The sequence below is a fragment of the Lemur catta genome, chromosome 11 (genome assembly GCF_020740605.2).
Source record: "Lemur catta isolate mLemCat1 chromosome 11, mLemCat1.pri, whole genome shotgun sequence".
NCBI lineage: Eukaryota > Metazoa > Chordata > Mammalia > Primates > Lemuridae > Lemur > Lemur catta.
In genome coordinates this window covers 33140067-33163897 of record NC_059138.1, presented here as the reverse complement: position 1 = coordinate 33163897, position 23831 = coordinate 33140067, and the positions used below count along the sequence as shown (strand labels likewise).

General features: G+C 39.5%; 1 protein-coding gene and 1 non-coding gene across 5 annotated transcripts in view; one reads left to right on the top strand and one right to left on the bottom strand.

Annotated features, from left to right (window-relative positions):
* The window catches only part of DOCK4 (dedicator of cytokinesis 4), a 408336-nt gene that overhangs the window by 136620 nt on the left and 247885 nt on the right, over nucleotides 1-23831 (bottom strand). For all 4 annotated transcript variants that reach the window (XM_045565153.1, XM_045565154.1, XM_045565155.1 and 1 more), the window contains exons 13-16: nucleotides 21491-21616; nucleotides 10133-10257; nucleotides 9074-9236; nucleotides 1778-1884 (exon numbers count right to left, since the gene is read on the bottom strand). In XM_045565153.1, coding sequence (XP_045421109.1) covers nucleotides 1778-1884; nucleotides 9074-9236; nucleotides 10133-10257; nucleotides 21491-21616 — 521 coding nt within the window. The remainder of the gene's footprint in view (nucleotides 1-1777; nucleotides 1885-9073; nucleotides 9237-10132; nucleotides 10258-21490; nucleotides 21617-23831) is intronic.
* LOC123647807 lies at nucleotides 14273-14379 on the top strand. The gene has a single exon (XR_006738347.1). It is a non-coding gene; the product is annotated as a U6 spliceosomal RNA (small nuclear RNA).

Sequence of the window (23831 nt, the reverse complement as noted above, 5' to 3'; positions counted from 1 at the left end):
GCTTTTTTGGAAAACCGTAGCTGAAGACAGTGCCTGTCATATTATATATCTCTTATAAGGGAGACTCAGACCTAATGGTATGATAAATAGATCATCCCTAGTTTCTAGTACTTTTAGTTCCTCTGTTTGCTTTACTGGTTACTATTCTTTTAAATAGTTTTTTCTTTGTATTTCAACATTGTTAACTCCTTGAGGTCATTTTCTGAAGTAGAGAGGATGTAAGTGTCAGAAATGGAGAGATTTGACTGTTTTGTTTGCCACTATTTTCCTAGCACCAGAGCAGTGCCTGGCTGTAGTTTGTGGTCAATACATGTGTTGAACAAATAATGAGAAAATGAACGATTGAAGAAATGGACACATAAATATATGTTGCATCAAAATGGAAAATACTGGGTGTGTTGTGTATTGCCACTTATTTTATTAGCAGTAATCCAAAGGTAAAGAAAGTTTTTGTTTGTAATCTCATTCATTCATTCAATAAACCTTCACTGCACATCTACCTCCTGCCAGAATCCCTGACACAGCTGCTGTTCTTGAGGGGCTCACAAATTTACAGGGGTAAGCCAAGGCGAGGATCATCAGATAATTCTGGCACAGTGTGATGAGAACAATGGTAAGAGACGTGTGCAGATGCCCAGGGAGCTCAGGAGAGGGCACTTGGCCAGCTGGGAATATAGGGAGTTGGGCCGGGGAATATAGGGAGGTTGAGGTTGTCGCCAGGGTGAGCCTCAGGGGATGAGCAGAAGGTAGTTGAGGGAGAGGCAGGGGAAGGCATGACTCCAGGAGTCGCAAGGGCAGAGCAGAGCAAACTGAACCATCGGGCGGGGGTAAGGAACTAGAAAAGGGCTGGATGTGGTGGCACCACTGAGTAAGAGGCAGGAAGTGGTGAGAAGTCAAACAGCAGGGAGGTGGAAGCCTGGCACACTCTGAGAAGCCTGGGATTTATTCTCTCAGCGGTGGGAGCTTTGGAATGGGTCTTAAACTGGAAAATGACCTGGTTGGATCTGCATCTTAGCTGGGTGACCCTAAAGTCTGGGTGGAACCTGGATCTAGCCTGGCAGGACCAGTTAGCATAGGTGAGAGTTAATAAAGGCCTGGCCATCACAAGGTTACAGAAATGGAGAAATGCAAAGAAGGAATATTTTGAAGCAAATTGCCTATGTAATTTGAAAATATATTTTTATTCTATACTTCATTAGTACTAGTATTCTCAGAGAATTTCTATGGGATTCTTGCTTTGTGAATTTTCTTTTTGTTGCCTACCACGGTATATTTTGTTCCAAATGTTTTTATGACGATTCCTGATTAAAAGAACAATTGCTAAAGTCGTCATGACAAAGTGCAGCCACTTCTCTGCTTGCTTAGTAAGAACAGCAGCAGATCAAAAAAAAAAAAAAAGTAATGCTGACCTTGCTAAATTTACCTCTGGGGATATAGAGATCTAAATAAGAAAGCACACATTGCATGCAGTACTTAAAAATTTATTTGGAAGGTTTATTTAATCCTATCATAGCAACAGAAAGAATTTAAGAGCAACATACAGAACTACCCAAATATCTACCCCTAAATTAAGATGAAAAAATAAATCTTCTCTAAAATGTTTTAGAATATGACATAGAATGTAGAAACAACATGTTCAAAAAGATACTCTCCTTGCAAACAACCATACAAGAGTATTCTTTTCATTTTTTTTTTCTCTTTTCCAAAGTGAAAATATGGTGAGTTAATAATTCAGCCCTGTTTTTCCTGCCCATCACCAATATCTGACTGACGTTACCTTATGCACGATGAGCTCATGAGTGCCGTCTGGAAGAGTCCTGCCATCTTCCTGCATCAGGGGCACAAAAGAGAAACCAAACAACTTCTTCTCTCCTTTCTCCTTTGCTGTGAAAGGAAAAATAAAAAAAAGAATTACTCGCTTATTCAAGTGCATGCTTGCACATCTGTGTTCAGATACATAGTTTGTCAAGAATCATGAGCATCAAGAAATGTCATCCCCGCACCCCAGCTCCCTCCACACAATGGAAAGCAGCTTTTATGATAGGTCATCCACCGAAAGTAGCCAGTCTCTAAACCCATATTCTTGCCCCCTAATCTAAAACTAACATTTCTTGCGTAATTTTCTTCATGGGACTCACTACTTGAAATTTTTTTAAAAAAATTTGTTGATTGTCTATTTCTTCTTTTCACCCCAAGCACCGCTGAGGGCAGGATTCTTCTCTGCTTTATTTTATTGTCTCAAAGAGTGCCAAGAACATAGTAGGTTTTCAAGAAATATATGTTAAGTGAATGAATGAGTGAGAAATGCAATGTTTTGCTAACAACCCATGGAAGGGGGATCTCTAAGCTCTGCCTTGATCCCTGACAGAACTTTCCCCATTCCACACGTGTGAGGACAGCGAGTCCCGTGGAAGCTCCCTCCTTGGAATCAGTTCGGCCCACTGAAAGATGATAGGAATAGCAAACTATAGTTTAATAAGAGCTCACTGTACTAGCACTGGAAGCCGGAAAGAGGCAATGAGGTTTTCAGATGTCTAATTAAGCATTACAATGGCTAGAGATGCCAAGGATCATTAGCAATTATTTCTAGATAAGGAAACTGAGATCATGGATGTTAGGTAATTTGCTGTAGATCTCTTAAGTACCATTCCAGTTCTTTCCACTAAGCTTCTTTTCTCCAAAAATGGAGAAAGCATTAACAGAACCTTGTTTGTTTGACTCTCTGCTTGTACTTAGATGGGCAGGGAGCAGCACTGCAGGGCCGGCAGCCTGTTAAACTGGACAGCTATTCTTTCCCACACGAGTGTGGCAGTGGAGTGTTACACTTGAACAGAAAAGTTCAGCTTTGGGATGCAGCAAGAGCTGGGCTGGAGGAGTTAGATACGGTGACCCTGAAGACCAGACAAGAGGTTTAGCAACACATCATTCCCTCATGATTGGTCCTGGCATTTAACCACACAGAAGTGGAACCTCACTCAGTAATTCTGGGTGGCTGGTGTTTCAGGGATGTCCCCTAGCATGAGGACATCCCTTAAAATGTGATTATAGCAAAGGACTTTCTTTTAAAATCACTAATTTCAACCCACAGAGAAACTGGGAAAATACTAATGTTTGTTACAGTTAAGCAAAAATCCCAGAAAAGATGTCTGGGAAGAGATTTTCACATCGATGACAGTGCTGGATCTTATGATTTAGAGGAGAAGACTTATTTAGAAATAATTTCCTAAGTTTCTTTGACTATTTATCTTTTTGATGTGGTTTGCAGTGTTCAATTCAGAAAGACAAAAAGAATAAAAATTCCAGAATGAATAAAATTAGCGAAGATAAGAAACAAAGCAATAGTTTCCCCAAATTTGCCTTCTGTTATAAAATAAAGATAAATAGCAAAGTTTAAAGTACATGATCATTTGCCCTGAGCTATTAGATCAGGATTAATAAGCTGATGGACTGTTATATACAGTATGCACAATATGATCCCCTTTTACTAACAAAAGCCCTAAATTTATGGATTCTACCTCCTAATTTTTCCAATTCATTCTAGTACCCTACTCTAACAATTCTGCCTTCTGGAACCTACAATTCATCAACTTTCTTCCCTCTTCTCTCTTGATTCCCATTTCCATGGATATTTCATTCTAGTCACTTCCTTGTAAATACCTTCAACCCCTTCACTCTTCCACACTTCCATTGTAACATTCCAACCTGGTTAAATCCAACTTGCAGTTTATTCCACGCCAGACTAGACTGATTTCACTTTAACTAATGCACACTAACTGCAAACGGGTCCTGAGCTGGGCAATCTTTCTACATTTACCTAATCAACTCACTCTCCCACTTTTCTAGATGATTCTTTCATTCGTTCTCCTCCCTTTTCAAGTCTCCAATACCTTGGCACCCTCCTTACTCTCAGATGTGTAGAGAGATCCCACACGCTCCCGCACCCACCTGCATCAGTGTCCTCCTGCAGTACCCAGAACTGTCCTGACCTGTCCACGCTCCTACCTGAGGCCAACTCCTCCTCTGTGCACTGCAGTCCATGCTCCTCTCCCCTAAGGACATTGTTCCTAGAGTTGTCCGTTCTCTCTTCTACATCATGGTCTTTCCTCTCCTCTGAATCACTTCCACCAAATAAACATGCTTCAGAAGCTCCATTGTATATAAAAAAAATTTCACATCACCTGATGTTCTACTATGGCTACTGTCCCATTTCTCAGCGCTCCTATATGCTTCTTCTATTTTTAAATAGCCTTTATTTTTTAGAGCAGTTTTAGGTTCACAGCAAAATTGAGAGGAAAGTACAGAGATTTTCCATATAACCCCTACCCGCCCCCCCATGCACAACTTCCTCCACAATCAACATCCCCCACTAGAGTGGTACATTTGTTACAACTGATGAAACTACATGGACACATCATGATCACCCAAAGTCCATAGTTTACATTAAGTTTCACTCTTGGTGTTGCGCATTCTATGGGTTTGGAACAATGTATAATAACAGGTATCTACCATTACAGTTTCACACAGAATAGTCTCACTACCCTAAAAATCCTCTGTGTACTACATCAACCGTTGATCTTTTTACTGTCTCTATAGCTTTGCCTTTTCCAGAATGTCATATAGTTGGAATCACAGAGTATGTAGCCTTTTCACATTGGCTTCTTTCACTTTGCAATATGCATTTAAGGTTCCTCCATGTCTTTTCATGGTTTGATTACTCAGTTCTTTTTAGTGCTGAGTAATATCCCCGTGTTTGGATATACTACAGTTTAATTTTCCATTCATCTACTGAAGGGCATCTTGGTTGTTTCCAAGTTTTGGCAATTATTATAAAGCTGCTATAAACATCCATGTGCAGGTTTTTGTGTAGACATAAGTTTTCAACTGCTTTGGGTAAATACCAAGGAGTATGATTACTGAATCACATGGTAAGAGCATGTTTATTTTTATAAGAAATCACCACATTGTCTTCCAAAGAGGCTGTATCATTTTGCAGTCCCATCAGCAATGAATGAGAGTTGCTGTTGCTGCACATGCTCGCCAGCATTTGGTGGTGTCAGTGTTTTGGATTTTGGTCATTCTAATAGGTGTGTGGTAGTATCCTGTTCTTGTTTTCCCTGATGACATGTGGTAAGTGATAGCAGGCATCTCTTCATAAGCTTTATTTATATCTGTGTATCTTCTTTGGTGCAGTATCTGTTAAGGTCTTTGGCCCATATTTTAATCAAGTTGTTCATTTTCTTGTTATTGAATTTTAAGAGTTGCTTGTATATTTTGTGTAACAGTCGTTTATCAGATATGCCTTTTGTAAATATTTTCTCCCAATCTGTGGCTTATCTTTTCATTCTTTTGACAGTGCTTTTCACAGACCAGAAAATTTTTAATTTTAATGTAGTTCAGCTTATCAATTCTATCTTTCATGGATCATGCCTTTGGTGCTGTACTGCCAAATCCAAAGTGACCAAAATTTTCTCCTATGTTATCTTCTAGGGGTTTTATAGTTTTGCATTTTACATTTAGTTCCATGATCCATTTGAGTTAATTTTTGGGAAGAATGTAAGGTCCATTTCTAGCTTCATTTTTTTGCAAATGAATGTTCAGTTATTCCAGCACCATTTGTTTAAAAGACTATCTTCCTCCATTGTATTGTCTTTGCTCCTTTGTCAAAGATCAGCTAACTGACTATATTTAAGTGGGTCTATTTCTAGTCTCTCTACTCTGTTCCATGGATCTATTTGTCTGTTGTTTCCCAAGACCATGCTACCTCAATTACTGTAGCTTTATAATAAGTCTTGAAGTTGAGTAATGTTAGATCTCCAACTTTGTTCTTCTCCTTCAATATTATCTTGTCTACTCTGAGTCTTCTGCTTTTCCATATGAACTTTAGGATCAGCATTTTGATATTCCCAAAAATCCCTTGTTGGGATTTTGATTAGGATCACATTGAATCTATACATCCAGTTAAGAACTGACGTCTTGACAATATTGAGTCTTCCTATGCATCAACACAGCTCTTGTATTTTCTACAGCAAAACTTCCCCGAAGATTTGTCTCTACTCACTGCTTCACCTTCCTTTCCTCCATCTCACTCTTGAACTCATGCTCATCACCACAAATTCACTAAAACCACTTATCAGATCTAGTGGCTTCCATGATGACAAATCAAATGACAATTTCTCTGCCTTCATCTATTTGATTTATCTCTGGCACCTGATACATCTGATCAGTCCTCTCTTGAAAAACTGCCTTCATTTAGCCTCTTGGATTCTGTTCTTCCTTGACTATCCTTCAGTCTACTGGCTCTTCCTTCTTATTACCCCTTAATGGCTCTTTCTCCTTATCCCAGCTCTAAATGTGGTGATGCCCTGGAAATCCAACCTTGGACTTCCCTTTGCTATCAAAACTTACTATCTAGGAATCTCATCCAGTCTCAGGCTTTAAAAAACCATTAAAATCAATGATGTGCTGAAGCTAGATCATATGCGCTCATAGTGCTTAGAGGGCACATCTTTCCCCAACTCCACATTCAGTGATGTCGTGGTGGTAGCTTGACAATGGCCACGGTGAGAGTATTTACACTATGGAAATCACCAAATGCTATCGTTCAGGGCTACCCCTATCCAAGTGCTGGTTATTAAATATTTACAGCAGACCAACTACTGAACTATACCTTCTCATTCTCAAGATTAAGTGTCGAACCTGGACCTCATTCAACTGCCTATTTGATATCTTGCCTAACAAACATCTCAGATTTAACGCATCTAAAATGGAATGTTTGATTTTTGCTCCCCAAACAGGTTCTTCCTATTGTCTTTCTTGATTTATTAGATGACCATTTCATTCTCAGGCCTAAATCTTTGGGTCATCCTTTACTTTTCTCCTTCATTCACTTCTAATCTGTCAATATTCTGTAAAAAAAAGAATTGAGCCTCTACCATTCTAAAGCAGACCACTTTAATCTCTCATTTGGAGGACTAAAAAAACCTCCCAATGGTCTTACTGTTTCCAACTGGCCTACCTGCAATCTATTATCCATACAGCAGCCAGATTTATCTTCAGCTCAAATCCTCTAAAGGCTCTCCTCACGCCAAATAAAATCCATAGTCCTCACTGTGATGCCAAAGACAATATGAGATCTGCCTCCCCTGCTACCTTTCTGGCCTGCTTGCTATTCCTTGAAAATGCCAAGCATGTTTCAACCTCATGTCCTTTGTACTGTTCTCTTCGGCTGAAATATTCTCTCCTCAGATACCCCAAGGGCTCAGGCCTTCACTTCTGTAGTCTCCTTATCAGAGAGGTCTTTCCTGACTGCCCTGTGTAGAATAGCAACACATTAACATCACTTTCTATCCCCTAACCCCAATTTAAGTCTTCTTCACCACACTTACCACTCACCACCTGATATATTATGTATTTATTTGCTCATTTGCTATCTGACTTCCCTCTCTGGAATGAAAGCTCTGCAAGAGGAGCTGTTTTGTTGTGTTTGCAAATCTATCTCTAGTACCCAAAAAGTGGTTGGCACATAGTGAGTATTCAATAAATATATGCTTCATGAATGATATTTTTGAATTAATATATGAACACAGAGAAATATTAGGAAGCCCATGTGATAAAATGATTACAATGGTTATTTGTAGTTTGTGGCATTATGGGGATATTTTTCTTCTTTACACTTTGTTGTTTCTTCTAAATTTTAGTAATGAACATTAAAAAAAAACTCCAAACCTGTGAACAGTGTTTGAAGTACAAGGATGAGAGGCAGAATTCTAACAGAACTCTGTTTATTGAAAATAGCCTTTATTCTGCTTTCCAAGTTGTGAATTATAATAATTTTCTCCAAATGCATTCTCCCTTTTTCTACTGTTTCACCTTTATTTTCCTCCATCTGTTTCTTACCTTAAAGCTCAAAGCTCATACTAGGCCCAAGTGAGAATTTATAGCAAGAATTGGTGGAAGGAATAGTATGGCCCCATTCCAAGCCCTTTATGTTTTCCTACTTCAAGTCCTTTACATGAAACTCTTCTGGGAATGTGGAAGAATCATAAGGCTCTGCTAGCCATCTTCCTGCATTCTGAAACATCCACAAAAGCATAATTTATGGAGCTCCCTGAGCCAAATCTGAAATATGCCATAGTTCCAGTAATGAACAAAGTCCTCCTCTGCCTGAACCTTGGGTGAATTACAACATCACTCAGATGAAGTCGCCATATATCTCTTGGCAAAGCATTATTCCTTCCAGACCAGAGAGGAGCCTGGTGCTTCTCCTATAATGTGATTCTCTTGGAGCTCTCACTTGCTGGACTGCTCCCAAAGCAAGATTCACCAGACACAAGGTGCACTCCGAGGCAGGGTCTCAGACACAGTCAGCGACACAGGGAACAGCAGAAGATCCCTGGGCTGGCGGTTGGTAGGGGAAGGGAGTGGGGGCTTCAGGAGGTGGTAATGAGTACAAAAGAATTAAAACAGAGATATCAAGAAATCACAACTTTATTGATAGCAATGTCCACACGGACAAATCCTATATCATTTCTATGCCTTGGGTTGTTTAAATCTGTAAAATGAGGCAATTACTTCATATCTCTAAGTCCTTTTCTGCTTAACATTATTTAATCCTCATTCGAATACTGCCTGAGTCTGTATAGTGATGTAGATACATGATATAAATCTGAGCCTACCAAAGGCTTCACAGGCCCAGAAAAGCCCTGACCTGTCTGATCAGCTCCTAGAGATATCATACTGGTCAGTGTTGCCTAAGACCACCAGAAGCAGTCCAGTTTTTAATGCTGTGTCTCCCCTTTCTGTGACAAACTGATTTTTATGCAAGTAATCAATTTAAGGAAAACCTAAATTTCCTCTATATTTATTTTTCTCCTTCCTCAATGTTTCCATAGAGGTTATTGGCTCTTAAATGAGTCCACTTACTTCTTGGGACCCCCTTACCTTCATTTCTCTCACCTGGACGTCTCTCATTTGTCACACACTTCCTGCAGATCAGCCCATACCGTCTTCACACCTTAGTAAGCAGATTACCCGACACAACAAAGACACGTAGTGGATACCAGCAAACACTTACTGGAACAATGCCGAAACTCGAAGCGGATGTGTGCGCCCCGGAATTTATCCACGGGGATGGGAAGTTTCAGCAGTTCAGACCACCTGGGACTGTTGTTGTGGTAGAGCACAAAGGAGTGGTACTCGCTAGCCGGTGGCTCTCCAGCGCCGAAGGAGATGAAGTCCTAACAAAGCGAACACGCTGGTCAAACACAGCTGCATTGAAAGGTTCTTTTGAAAGAGGCAGAGCAGTCACTTTGCTCCATCCACTTGCGCCCCACACACCACTGCATGTGAAATGACCTCCCAGTCCTTTGCCTCGCCGTTTCTCTACTTGCTCTTGCCCAGCGGGGTGCCTGTCTGTTTCATTCTGACGCCGGTGTCCCAGGGTCTGCTGTGCCAAGGGTGGGCCGGGGCAACGTGTGGGAGACGGGCAACTCTGCACGCTCCATTTGGAGCCCAGCTATGTGGCAAAGTTGCCAACCTGCCGCAGTCAAAAGCCTGTTCTGTGCCTCAGTGGTGACTTACTAAGCCCCAGGGCCAACCCTCTTATTTGAGCAGGCAATGGTTACTTCTCTACCAAGAAGGGGCTCACAAAAAATACTTCCTCCATAAAGGAACCTGCTATTATCACCCCAATTAGTAAGTAGTACTCCGGTCTTCATGCCCGGTTTTGGTCAGAATGAAAATACATAGGAATAAACGTGATAGTTTTTTTGGGGTTTTTTTTGTTGTTTTTTTTTTTTTAAAAAAACCAGTTGCCAATGAAAAAGCATTCATCTCCAAACCTATGACAGATGAAAGGGAAACAAATGAAAAAATACTGCATTTAAAAAACAGCTGCTATAAGAAAACTGTTGATGTAATTAATTAAACAAAATCTGAAAGCCTTTTTGTTTTTCTTCTTTCTTTTCTGAGAGGCATTTTAATGAATTAATAAAAAGAGAAAACTACACAGGTGTGGAGAAGAAAAATAAGATAGGAAAAAACTGCCAATCAGAAATTAACTGATCACATTAAAGATGAAGCCAAAGCAACTATTTAGACTTGTTTTACCAAAAAATATCCGGTATTAACGTACCTTTAAGGGCAGGCCACTACTGTCTACGATAAACATTGTAACTTCCACATTTCTGGCCACGCTCTTTCCTCCTTTCTCAAATTCTCCCTTTTCTATGGTGATATATAAATCATTCCTCATTTCACCTATTAGGAAAGAAAACCACGTTATATATATATATACATATATATTAAGAAATGTAATAAAGTGTTCTATCAAGAAAAAATTATGTACTTTTATGTTTATACTTTTATATGTAATTGTACTTTCATATGTATAACAGTATTTTTTTAAATAATCTATTTGTACTTTCATAAAAGGGTCTTCGCCCTCACTGCCGATATCTGGAAGAATCAAAGCCAGCCTCTGCCAGTCTAAATTAGCAATACCACACATGTACATCTAGGAGGGGAATACTGGGACTGAGTAGAAGGTGTTGTCAAGTCTTACCGTTTTTCAGTATTTCCCTCATTTCATTTATGAGGTGTGATACAAAATGACAGCCTAGCAGGGGTGGCTCGTAGAAACCAGTCTCATTACTTTACAGCAATTTAGAATAGAAGAAATGCCTAAATGGAATAAAATAATAGGACTGCAAAGGGTACAATTACAATTTAAATCTTTTCCAAAATTCATGGACAAAATGATCTCACTGCTGGAAGAATCCATATTAGCATTTTACGAACACAGATGTAGAATAATTCAGTCATACAAACTCAGCTTACTATTTCATACCACTGAGCAATAAAAAAACGAGAAAGGCCCTAGATTCAAACGGATATATTCTGTACATAAATATACCACCTATTTTTTTCTCTATTGGTGATTGCTACAACTTGAATGCTTTTTATTCTTATTCCTTTCTTATTCTGCAAGAAGGAAAAAAGAGAAATTTGATGCCAACTATAATAGCAAACTTAGGCAAATGTGCTAACAGCATGCTTTTACCTTTCCTGTAAGAATTAATTTGGGAGAAGTAGTGAGTAGTAGTTAAGTGAGAAATAAGTCAACAAAGTGCTACTGGAAAGTTTTTGAAGGTAAATGTTGGTGAGATGGCAAGGTTGAATTTTCTTTCACTTAACATAGATTTCAAACATTTGGAAAACTAAAAGTAATACTCTTTGTTTTCTAATAAAAAACTTCCCCATAAGAAAGCAAATCACTAGAAGGAAAAATAAATATACAATTATGTCTACAATTGGGAGATTTATAAAACTTCCTGACCAAAGTGTGTACGAGAAAGTATCCCAGCTCTTTAAAAGCATGGAGGAATAGCAAAGTGCCTAACCACCTTCCTCCATAAAGACCATTTTTTTCATGATGGCATCATTTGTGAATGACCCGGGCTACAAGGAAACAGATGGGCCCTAAAACAGAGAAACTGAGTAAGTACTGAAAAAAAAATTAAATCTTAATCACCCTTTACAAAGAATATATAAAACACACATTAGAGGAAACAATTGCTACAGAGGTCTCTGGCTTATGAATTTCTAGTACTCTTATACAGGTCATACAAACCAACTTGGGAAGGCAGTGAACCCAGAAGTCCAGGAGAAACGCAACACATTTCAATACATTCATAATTATATTTATATTTTTGAAAGTTTATTTCAACTATTTTCACTTTTTGAAAAATTTTTAGGGAATGGCTCAGTCAATTTTTATAAGTTGGCTAGATTTTTATAGCCCATTTCACTTTATTACTATATATATTTTTTAGTATGCACACTCCCTTAATGTTATTTATTTAACAATTCCATTACAGAATGAACAGCAAACGCACCAACTTTGTCCTCTGATTCAACCAACTTCAACAAACAACAAATGGAATTGGTACGCTAATGGACCGCACACATGCTAGCTCAATGAGAGGTTTGGGAGGAAATTCTTGACAATGCATTTCCCACCAGCAGATTTGGCAGGGGAAAAATAGACACTCAAATCAAGGTCCTTTAGAGCAAAAGATGCTGGCTAACAGCAGCAAAATTCTTTTGCTTCTTGGAGCAGGTGACACATGATAAGTAGCTCTGTTTACAAATAAACTATCAAGTATGCACTGATTAATGGGAAGCATAGCTACAGGGGATTTTACTTTAGGAATTTCTTATAATGAGTAATTACCTTGTCTAAGCCACATAGGGATTTACTGTCCTGCAAAATGAAGAGTAAGTGTTTCTTGGGAGGGTGGTTTCCACTCTCATCTACTGGAAGGACATGGCCACTCAGGCTCCAATAAGGGGGGATGACGCAGGTTTGGAAAGTGCTTTGAAGGATGAAAGGTGGGGTGATGTACTGCCAGTATCACAACATTCTTTTTCCATGTACCTGTATTCATTCAACAACTATTTCTTAAACACCTACTATGTGTCAGATACTATTATTATAGGCCAGGTGGATTCAGCAGTGAACAAAGCAAAAAAAAAAAAATCCTTTCCCCACAGAGTCTACATTCTAGTAGTGGTAGGTCTTTAGTCAATACGCAAAAGATATAACATGTTGAATGATAGTAAGTGCTGTGGATAAAAGTAAGACAGAGAAGCAGGGTAGGGAGCATTGAGTGAGGATGGAGGGTGAGTTAAAATTTTCAGCAGGGTAACGAGAGAAAGCCCCGTGAGAAGATGAGAGATCTGAGTAAGCTATGGTTGTTTGACAAAGGAATAAGGTTAAAAAAGGTGTTAGCTTCTCAAGCCAATCCTCAAAGCCTGTTTAGCTCATAACTTAGCTAGATTCTTCTATTTCTTCCTTACAAAAGACATTCTGAATTCAAATACACCTAAGTGCTGTAGGGTCACAGGACAATCAGAATAAGATCTAGGTTCTAGTTTTTCTCTGCTTCTGCTACTCTGTGTGATATCAGTCTAGACAGGGCAAGAGAAACCTCTGAGTCTCAGGTTTCTGTGTTTTTGAAAAGGCAGATGGAGGGACAGGAGAGGCGGCAGGAGGGACAAGACTACTCTGTTATGTTCTGCTGTCCTGTGCCTTACAAAAGAACTTCCGGAATATAACACAGGCATCTATTAAAACACTTTAAAAATGTTTTACTTTTCTGTTCCTTAACTGTCACTATCCCCATAACCCTTTTGATCATTTGCAACTCTTTGAGACTAAAACAAGACTTCTTTGACAAGAGAACACATGACAAGAACACTTCTCCTGGATGGCATTCTACATATGCCTCTCCCCAGGAATTTTGCAGCTTGCTATGTTCCAATGCTGCAAGTGCCACACTTTGCCAAAATATGCAAAGGATAAAGTTGAAACAAGTGCTAATTAAAATCAATACACTTGAGGTTGACTCTGGAGAAAACTAATAAGCCCAAATGGTGTTAAACAAGCACCTTGGGTAATTAAGAGAGAAACCATGAAGTGAGTACGAAATGGAGTCATAGCACTGGTGTGAAAAGCTATTTTCCTGACAATGTTTATTAACACCTCACACCTCCCAAATTTATTACTCTGTGAATTTGATGTGCACAAAGCTCCCTTCTCTTTAGCAGGCCCACTGGTTGGGAAGCCTTCATACATGTGAAGGCTTTTCAAAATATCATTGCAGACAAGATAAAGGCCATAACAGTGGGAACAAACTCAGAAGAGTTCAGTGACTACAGTCAGATGAGCTGATTAAAGGCTTGACCTAAACAGGCAAGAGGTTTGCTTAAAACCTTGATCCTTGATTCTGTCGTATGAATGCCTTGGATAAAGGCATCAAGTGCGTGATCCCCACATCCTATAAACCACTGTACACAGCCACAGGGCTAGTCTAGTACTTCATATGTACTGGATATTTGTTAAGATTTATGAAACTGAAAAAGAAAATTTTCTGTTCTTTAGTTAAGAAACAAAATAAAATGTGTAAGTGCCTTAGGGTTTTTGTGAACTTAGACTATTGATGATGATGATGATGATGATGACGACGACAACAGTAGTGGCAGTCTTAGCAGTAACAGCAGCAGCAGGACACTTTATTGAGTACCTGCTATGTGTCAGGTACTTTGCAAAGTGCTAGAAATAGAATGTCCCATTAAATTCTCATATCCACTTTATAAGAAGGTACTATCATTTCCATTTTACAGATAAGGAAATGAAAATGTAGAGATTAAGAAAGGTTTCCAAGGTATTATCAGTAGCTCTACTTTACCCATGAAAAAACATAATTTAACAGTGCTTGCTTCGGCAGCACATATACTAAAATTGGAACGGTACAGAGAAGATTAGCATGGCCCCTGCGCAAGGATGACACACAAATTCGTGAAGCGTTCAAAAAAATAAAAAAAATAAACAAACAAACAAAAAAAAAAAACCATAATTTAACAGACTGAGAATGGCCATCAGAAAAGCTAGTGCAATCCTTCATCACCAAAAGTGACTTGAGCCAAGACGGTCCTTCGCCATTCTGCACTGGTCAGACCAGTCTTGAAATACTGATCTCAATTCTAGGGACCATATTTTCAGGACACAGCCAGACACAAATGGTCTCATCCAGACCAAAATCAGTACGGAAAAAGGACTCAGAACCGATCACGGGAAGACAAGAGAGTTGATTGAATTTAAAAATGTTGATGTCCCAAGCAGAAAAACTCAAACCAATGGATAGGAGGTAGAGGGAGACTAGTCCAAAATGAAAGAAGTCCTTTTAAGAGATGATGTGATGATGTGTTCTCGGTCATTATAAATATTCAAGTATGAGTCAGAAAACCACCACCAGGGAACCTAGGAGGAAATTTACACAGGGATAGCCCTGTATGCCTGCAGGGGGCAGAACAATGATACCCCATCCCAAAGACATCCAGGCCCCAATCCCTGGAATTTACAAATATGTTACCTTATACGGCAAAAGGGACTTTGATTAAATTAAGGATCTTGAGATAGGGAGATTTTCTTGGATCATCAAAGTGGGTCCAATATAACCACAGGGTCCTTAACAAAGGGAGGCAGAAGGGTCAGAATTAGAGAAGGGGATGTGACGAGGGAAGCAGAGGTTGGAGCGATTTGTGACCATGAGCCAAGGAACATGGGCAGCTTCCACAAGCTGGAAAAGGCAAGGAAATAGATTCTCCGCTAGAGCCACCAGAAGAAATGCAGCCTAGCTGACACCTTGATTTTAACCCAGTGAGACCTATGCAACGTCCGACCTCCAGAACTGTGATATAACAAATGCGTTGTTTTAAGTCACCTTGCCTGCGTTGATTTGTTATAGCACCCACAGGAAACTAATACAAGGTGCCCCCCACACCCAAGCTTCTGTTACCTCATCACACCCTCAAGGAGGGGTAAGGGATGGGGAGAAGATTCACAGCTACCTGGAGACTGAAGCAGACCACAACAGGGGAAATGCATGCATGGGCTGAAAAATTAACCAATACCACACTTCAGATTTTTCACACATTTCAGTAAAATCCATCAGTGTTTTCTCTATTTTTTGTTGTTTTCATTTTTGTTTTGCTCTGTGCTTGGAAGAGTTCTATGAAATATTGAACTCTTTTGGGGGGCAGCTGTTTATGTTTTGCTTATGACAATCAAGCAAGGGCAAATGATACAAGAGCACCCATGACAGGCTTTCCAGAATAGTTTTGCAATGACGCAGGAGAAGGATGGGGTGTGGGTCCCTGTTGCCTGTCCCACTAAGGGACACCATGTGGAGATCTGGCAGAGCCAGTTGGGGAAACTCCTACACCTTTGGGTGGCGGGGGCTGTAGACTTCATAATTTGGGAGGTACCAGCCCCTCCCCCTTCTTATCTGGGGCTGGGATACAACCTTGGGGTGAACGATAAAACCTTAACCTCTACCTCTCTCCAGTTACTGTGCCATTCGTTGGTTGAAAGACCAACACCCCCTTGCATGACCAAGGGTTCAGGTATAAGCTAAGTGGTTGTACCTATATGGTATGGAGGCCTAGTGACTTGGATTGGAGGGCGGTGAGTTTTGGTTAGATTGAGGATATATTTTTAAAGAAGATCAAATCATATCTTATTAGCTCCCACCTACTTTCTCCCAAAGTAGGATTATTGCTAGTTCAACTACATCTGTTGATGTATATTTCTCCATCAGTAAGTAGTAAAGAATAATATTTATATTTGAAAGAACGAAATTGCTCACTTTCTTAAACATAAGGCAAACATGTCTATAATACTCTCCTTACCCCAGGCCTGTAAATCATTAGCCAGTCAACTCTGACCAAATAGAAATGTGACTTAACTGAATTATGGCCTAAAGACCAAAGAAAAGAGAGGCTTGATCTGAATAATACTTGTAAAATAAATAAATCTTGAAGTTACTGTCAAAACTCAATCCTTTCCTCCCCCATCACTCCACCATTGTAAAAAAATTTTAATAAATTTAGGAGGTACAGGTATAGTTTTGTTACACTGATTTATTGCATAGTGGTGAAATCTGGGCTTTCAGTGTACTCATCACCTGTATAGTGTATCTTGTACCCAACAGGTGATTTTTCATCCCTCACCCCCCTCCATCCTTCCACCTTTTGGAGTCTCCAATGTCTATCATTCCACTCTGCGTGTCTATGCATACCCATTATTTAGCTCCCACTTACAAGTGAGAACATGAAGTATTTGATTTTCTGTTTCTGACACTGCACTATTTTTGCTTACTTCTTTTTAGAATTAGAAGCTTCAAAGATCTACTCAAAGTGAATGCACCGGAAGGTATCGATGATGGGTTCCCTAACAAAGAATGACAATTTAACCAATTGCTGTATAGACACAAGACCCCAGGGGAATAGGGTACAGGTGCGGAAGAAAATAGGGAGGTCATGATAGAGGCAAAAAATCTTTTGCCCAGAAAGAATCACAAACTTAGAGTAAGAATGTACGTTCAGGGCTGGGGGAGGGCAGGCAGACCTTCCATGATGTTCCTGACACATCAGCCAGCTTTGCTCCTGGACATCTGATGGATGGAAACTCAGACCCTCTGAAACCCAGCAACGGCCCAGGCCCCGGCTGCACACACAGTCTGTTAAGATGTTTAAAGCTGGGCTGTCCAACAGGGTAACTGCTGCCACTTGTGGCAATTGAAATATGACTTGGCTGGAAAGAGATATGCTGTAAATGTACAAGACTCACCCGTTTTCAAAGAAGTTGAAAAACAGAGTGTAGAATAACTCAGCAGGAGTTTTTACATATGGATTACCTATTGAAATGATAATTTTTTGGATGCATTGGCTTAAATAGTGTATATTGTTCAACTTAATTTCACCACTTTTTCCTACTTTTTTAAAAGTGGGTATCAGAAAATTCAAAATGACATTTGTGGCTTGCATTGTATTTCTATTGGGGAGCACTGATTTGAGTATTTTTGGTGCTCTCGTCCCTCTCACAGGCTCAGAGACCAGACCATGAAACACCCCTCAAAGTCATTTATTTGGCTTGTGGCTCGCAGTGGTGGAGCTTCCCAGAAAATGACTTTTCTTAGGGAGAAATCAGATACTCTAAGAAATAAAGGCTAAATGACAAACCCCAACCCCAGGGAAGAGTCCAGAGGACCTCTTGATGGCTTGAAAGCACATGGGCAGGTCTCCTCCTCACACTAGGTGACAACTTAGAGATCTGTCTGCACAATAGCAAGATGAGCAGAGAATATCTGTTTCTAAGTTTTTCCCATTTCAAAATGAGTTTGGCAGTGATTACATTCGGTGATCCTCAAAAAGAGCTCTGTGTATGTCCTTGTCAGGACCACAGATAATCCATTCTGCAGAGACATGGTGACTGTGTTGATGAACCCGGTCCTGTTGGTATAAGCACGTGCCTCACCTGTTCCGACCCCTGTCAGAACACTAAAGATGCAAATGAACTTCTGAAGGACAGGGCTAGACAATGAAAAAAAAAAAGCATCCTTGCAGACTGTCAGTGTAACATTGGGATTAGAAATGTTGCTCACATACATTTTCTCATTGAAGAATTCAGCTCAAGTTTTCATTATAGCCACTGGGGAGAATTAATTGACAAGTCCGAAAATAACAAAGGAAAACAAAACCATGACTGCATGTTTCCCGAGGTAAAAAACTCTAGTGAGTTTTAAAGTTGCTTTCAGCTGTTTAAGGAAATATATACATTCTCCCTTCTTCTAATTTGGAAGATTAAAAAGCCAAAGAAGAAAAAAAAAAGGAGAAGGAATTGCTTTTAAAAATTCTCTCTTGTAGTCCCTGACACTGCAGACCCGTGTCTGGGAGGACGATTTCCCTGGACTGTGTGAACTGTGCATTGCAACGTGGTGCCAGAGAGGCACAGAAGCAAGCCTCAGTCTGCAGAAAGTTCATTTCCATCATTAAAGCCAGACAAAAGCTGCACGAGCACACTGCATCCCGGACAATTATTCAGCCAGTGAAGTGTCATCGTGCTTTATATTTTTCCATTTCTCAACGATACTACCCAGAGACCAAGCTGAGGAATTCTTCTAACAGCTGGCTGCATTCTGCTCTAAAATATGTTTTCTATATTAGATTTGCCCATCAATTTGCTTCCCAGTGGGATGAATTTTTTTTTCTTTTTTGTTGAAGAGGAAATACCAGTTATTTATAGCAACTGAAGGAAATAATGAACGGTTGCATGCCACCGAGTAAACATTTCTATAAACAGTCATTTTCGACAACAGTAGCGTGAGATGCTCAGGCAGACCGGGACCCTAAGCTAGGTCAGGTCATCTCAGGAAAACTTACAGGCGATTCTCTCAGCCTTGTCTGCACGAAGGAATTTCAACCAAGAGACCACAAAATGGTGCAACGGGCGCTGCCGGTCATTTCAGGTCTTTATTCAGAGCAATCCATCCTATCGTCCGGTCTCAGCTGTGCCCGGCGCCTTGTCAGACACAACTCCCTGTGCTTGCATTTACACATAGGGTTTAAACAGTGGTTTAGAGGATCTCATTTGAAAAACACTATCAACAATTTAAAGCTATTTTATTCGGTCTTTCTATTTTTTCTCCCTTTTCTTGGTTCTGGAGGGTGAGGCGTGGAGCACTGAGAAATACTACTACTTAATATGCTATTTGTCATCTTCTAACATGTGACAAAAGGTTGGAGGCTCTTTGTTCCTATGGAAGATCAAACACAAGTGAGGTTTTTTTTTTATAATAAAATTCAGTGACTAATAAAAATTTATTCCTTGCTTTATGAAACAAGGACAGGACAGGTCAAAAAATGTTTAAAAATGTACACCACAATAACCTGTGTAGCTTAGGCCTATTCTGAAGTAATTTTTTTTTTTTATCTTTAAGAGGTCTAAAGATTAAAAAAAAAAAAAAAAAGAAAAGAAGAAGAAGAAAGATTAAGATCAAGACAGAAAGGAAAAGAGAAGGAAAATGAGAAGTCTGGACACACACGAAAGGGACAGACAGGCATAGATAGAACCAAAGCCTGGTGAAGACAGTCCCACCTGGTTGCAGCCCTCTGTTCCCAGGGGCAGTGTGAAATTTCTAGAACTCTAGCACCTTCAATTCATTACTAAAAATGGCAATTAGACTGCTTTCAGTTTGTTTTTTGCTTTTAAATTTCAAAAGTTTTAAAAAGGCTATTCTCTCATAAAATTCTGAATTTCACAGAATTTTAAAAGTTAAAAATTTTTAAAACTTAGAAATTTCCTCTACACATTGGAGGTGGAGCTTTGTTAGCTAGGTTTGCACAGTCTTTCAACACAAAAGAGCGCTTGCTGTTCGCACAGTGGCGCATGATGACTTGGGAGATGCGGGCCTAGAATCCTTAGTGCTGGAGGCCCTGCTCAGGTGTCAATCTTAGTAAGATCCCTCCAATAGGAGGGGGATTCTACACCTCCTCTGTGCTCTCTGTGTGCCTCTAACTCCTTCCTGATTACAGTGTGTCTTTTCCTGGAGACTGCAACCCTCTCAAGGGCATAAGCATGTCTTACTCTCACCATCTCCACTGCTAACACCTTGCTCTAAGCCATGATCATCGCCCATCTGCATTATCTCAAAAAACCTCCAAACCGGTCTCCCTCATTCCATCCCTCCTCTCACATTCCCTCCAAGTATAATCTCCACACAGCAACCAGTGAGCCTGTGGCAATGCAAACCAGTTTGCTGCCCCTCTGCTCAGACCCTTCTAGTTGCTTCCTCCCTCATTCTGAATAAAAGCCAAAGTGCTTAGTGTGACCTACAAGGCCCCACATGATTTTCTCTTCCCCCAACCCTCCACTCCCATCCCCATGACTCTATTCTGGCCAAGCTGGCCTTCATGCAGATCCTCAAACACGCCAGCCATTCGACTGTCCCAGGACCTTTGCACTTGTCATTCTTCTTTCTGGAATGCTCTTATCTATGTGGCTTCCTTGCTTCCTTGAGGTCTCTATTCTCACATCATTTTCTCACCCAAATTTCTTACCCACCTAAAAAGTTCAATGCCTCAACCCACTACCACCTAGACATTCCCTAGCCCTCTACCTACCTTGCTTTTTGCCTTAGGATTTATCATCTTTGAACATGTATATTTTACTTACACATTTACTATAATTTTCCTTATTAGAAAGTAAGCTTTATGAGGGAAAGGGTTTTCTTCTGTTGTGTTCAGTATTGTATCCCCAGTACATGGAAGAATGCCTTCGCATGTACAAAGTGCCCAACAAATATTTGTAGAATGAATGAACTAATCCTTTAATTTCTGGCCCCTGGTACAAAGCTGATGCTCAGTCAATGGCTGTTGACCTGAACTAAACAAGTTTTGCTAAATATACAGTATTCCTCATCAGCAAGTATACTATTCCTGTCTAACTCACCAGGTTGTATATGAAAACACTCAGAAAAGCCATAAGAGTATAAAGGGGTGTGCTTTTAAAAACTTATTTAGGTTGAGTGATTTGGACTGACTCACTCCAAAATGCATCAGTTTCAATGACCTTGGCATTTATTTTACAGTGTGAAACTCCTTAACCTCCATCTTTTCTACTTTTTGGGAGTCTTTTTTGGGTGCCAATATAGATGTGAATCATAAACACTACATCTAGAAAAGGTGCAGATCCATTATCAAAGGAAGTAATTAAAAAAAAAAAAGAAAAGGTGTAGAAATACATATAGTATTTACATATGGTTGCTTATTTACATATACATATATATACCCACGAAGGAAAAATCCTTCAAGAAAGGCTAACTATTGTTCAATAACTGTTTTTAATCAAAATCTATAAGGATATCCTCTAAATCTGTATGGCCCCTACAAGTTACCCATTTTAATATCATTAGAATGTAAAGATATTTTGGAAAAAAATTTTCTTATTTACTATCTATCATATACCTCATTTTGTTCTGCAGCATGGCCCATGTGAACTCTTCTTCAAAGTTAACAATTTAAAAAAATTTCTCAAGTGTCAGACAATATATTCATATTTCATCATTCTGGTGCATCCTAAGTCACCTACCAGGCATAATAATATTAGAAAATCCCAACTTCCTTGTTATAGATACTCCATGAGAAAATACTGATGAGTATTCTCTTCTGATTTGTTCAATGTCTCCGTGCAACAGCTGTAGGGAAACTGCTAAGCCTAGAACAAAAGAGAGATATTCAAGTTAAAAACAGAAAAATAGAAATAGCATAAATGAAACTAAAGTGTTTCAACAAGCCCAAATTTATAGTATTATTGTTCTAAACTAAGGGTTAATATTCAGACAAAAAAATCAATAGAATCTATAGAAATAATTATCTGGATAACACTTTTCAACTTAACACCCGAATGTTCCCATTTATAAGGAGGTTCACAGCAACTAGAGAAAACTTGAGCAGAACACTGGGAAGACGGAGCCTGGCTTCCAGACCCCAAACCCTCCCCTAAGGCCCCCATCAAGTAGAGCATACCCCAGCACCAACATTCATTCCATCAATAGGCGAAGGCTCCCAGGCCCTAAAAGATATTGATATCAAAACTGGAGTTTTTTCCAACTCCATAAGGCCTATGAATAATTACTTATCAAATATCAAAAGCATAAACAGAAATTTGAAGACACATAATAATTTAAACTTTGAGAATATCAATAGAGATTTTCTTGAAACATATGTAACAAAGGTAATTCTAATGAAGCCAAGATTATATTCAAAATATGTACAGTAGAAACTCATGATGGCATTATTTTCTACTGAGGAGAATTTAGCAGGTTGTAGGACACTTTTACAAAAAAAGGGAATTTATTCAGTAAAACAGGAAAATTATCTGTTTTTTTTATCCCAATTATAGTGACATTACCATAGTGGGATATATAGAAGATGTTTGACACTTTTTTTCACATATTATTTTCCCAATACTCGGGCAAGAACTACAAAAAGGAAATTAATGTCATATCTTTATGAATATGTTCATATGTATATTTCAAGGATGCTACTTCTCTTTCAGCATTTTCATTCCTTCTTCCTTTCTTCTTCTATTGTTTTAAAAGAAGAAAGACAAGAAAGTCCCTGACCTATATCAGTGGAAGAAAATGTGACTTATTCTAAAACACTTTCAGTCATCATTAACCCAAACTCAATTTAAAGATGAATTTGGATGGCAGAGTCCAGAAGATGACAAGTCTATTTCTCTGAGATCCTCAATTTGTATCATAGCTTAACCACCCTCTTTCCCTCAATAATGCACAGATCATGTGCAAGTTGTCACTCCCATTCATGATTTACAGCATTACAATGCTGTCCAAAAACAAAGGCCTAAGAATGACAGCAACCACACTGCAATGAAAGAGAAATGCAAAATTTACTTGCCACACATCTAGATGAGGAGCTTCCTTTTTACTCTCCTTCAATATCAGAGCAAACAAACAATAACAACAAAACCAGTGTTTTGCTGGTTTGTTTGCTTGCTTTTCATAGAGTGGTTAAAACATCAGGACAATTTGTAAAAAAAAAAAAAAAAAGCTGTAGGCTCAGAGAGCCTCTGCTGAGGTTCAAATCTGGCTAGATGAGGCATGCTGAGGGATAGTAAACACAGAAAAAACACAGAAAAGGAGGACAGGGTACACCATTGTGTCCCCACACCTTCCAGCATGTGCATCTAACAGAATGTCTCAGAGAGTTATTCTGAGAATGACACGAAGTCTGGCAGGTTTACAGAACTTGAAATTTGCATCCCATTTCTACCTAACTACCCCAATCTCCCTCACCGTCCCCACCCCCTCCACTTTGGGTTGGTGACTGATGGCAATTGAAAGGAGAGGTGTCTGTCTTCCATGGTCACATGAAATGGAGGAGAATAAACCGTCTGGATGATCTGACGGAGACAATTATCAGTGTAGCTTTCAGACTCCTTACGCAGTACTATTGGTTTATTTTAATACCCAGAGGCAGAAGAATTAAGACAGATTAACATGTGTTCTAATGCATCTGTCCCAGCAGCTATTTCTCCCTGACTCATGCTTTCCCACTATCCCCATCTCATCACTGATGTCTCTGTTCTCCTCCCACTTTTGTCCTTTTGCCTTCAAAATACTCACCCACGCCATCACCATCATCATTAGCAAAATCAAGCAGCTGGTATTTGTAGAATACCAGCATGTGCCAGACACAGTACGTAATAGTATCTTCCTGCTGGTGTATACCATATAAGCAAATCCTGTGTATACCATATAAGCAATGCTTTCCAAGAGAGAGTAAGATGGGTTTAACAAAATTCTTGGGATCTTGTGATTTTTGCCAGTGAAGGTCATTTTACTGGGACTTCTCCTTGAAGGATCTGATCAGAGACGCCAGCTACATTATGAGGTATGTACAAAGGA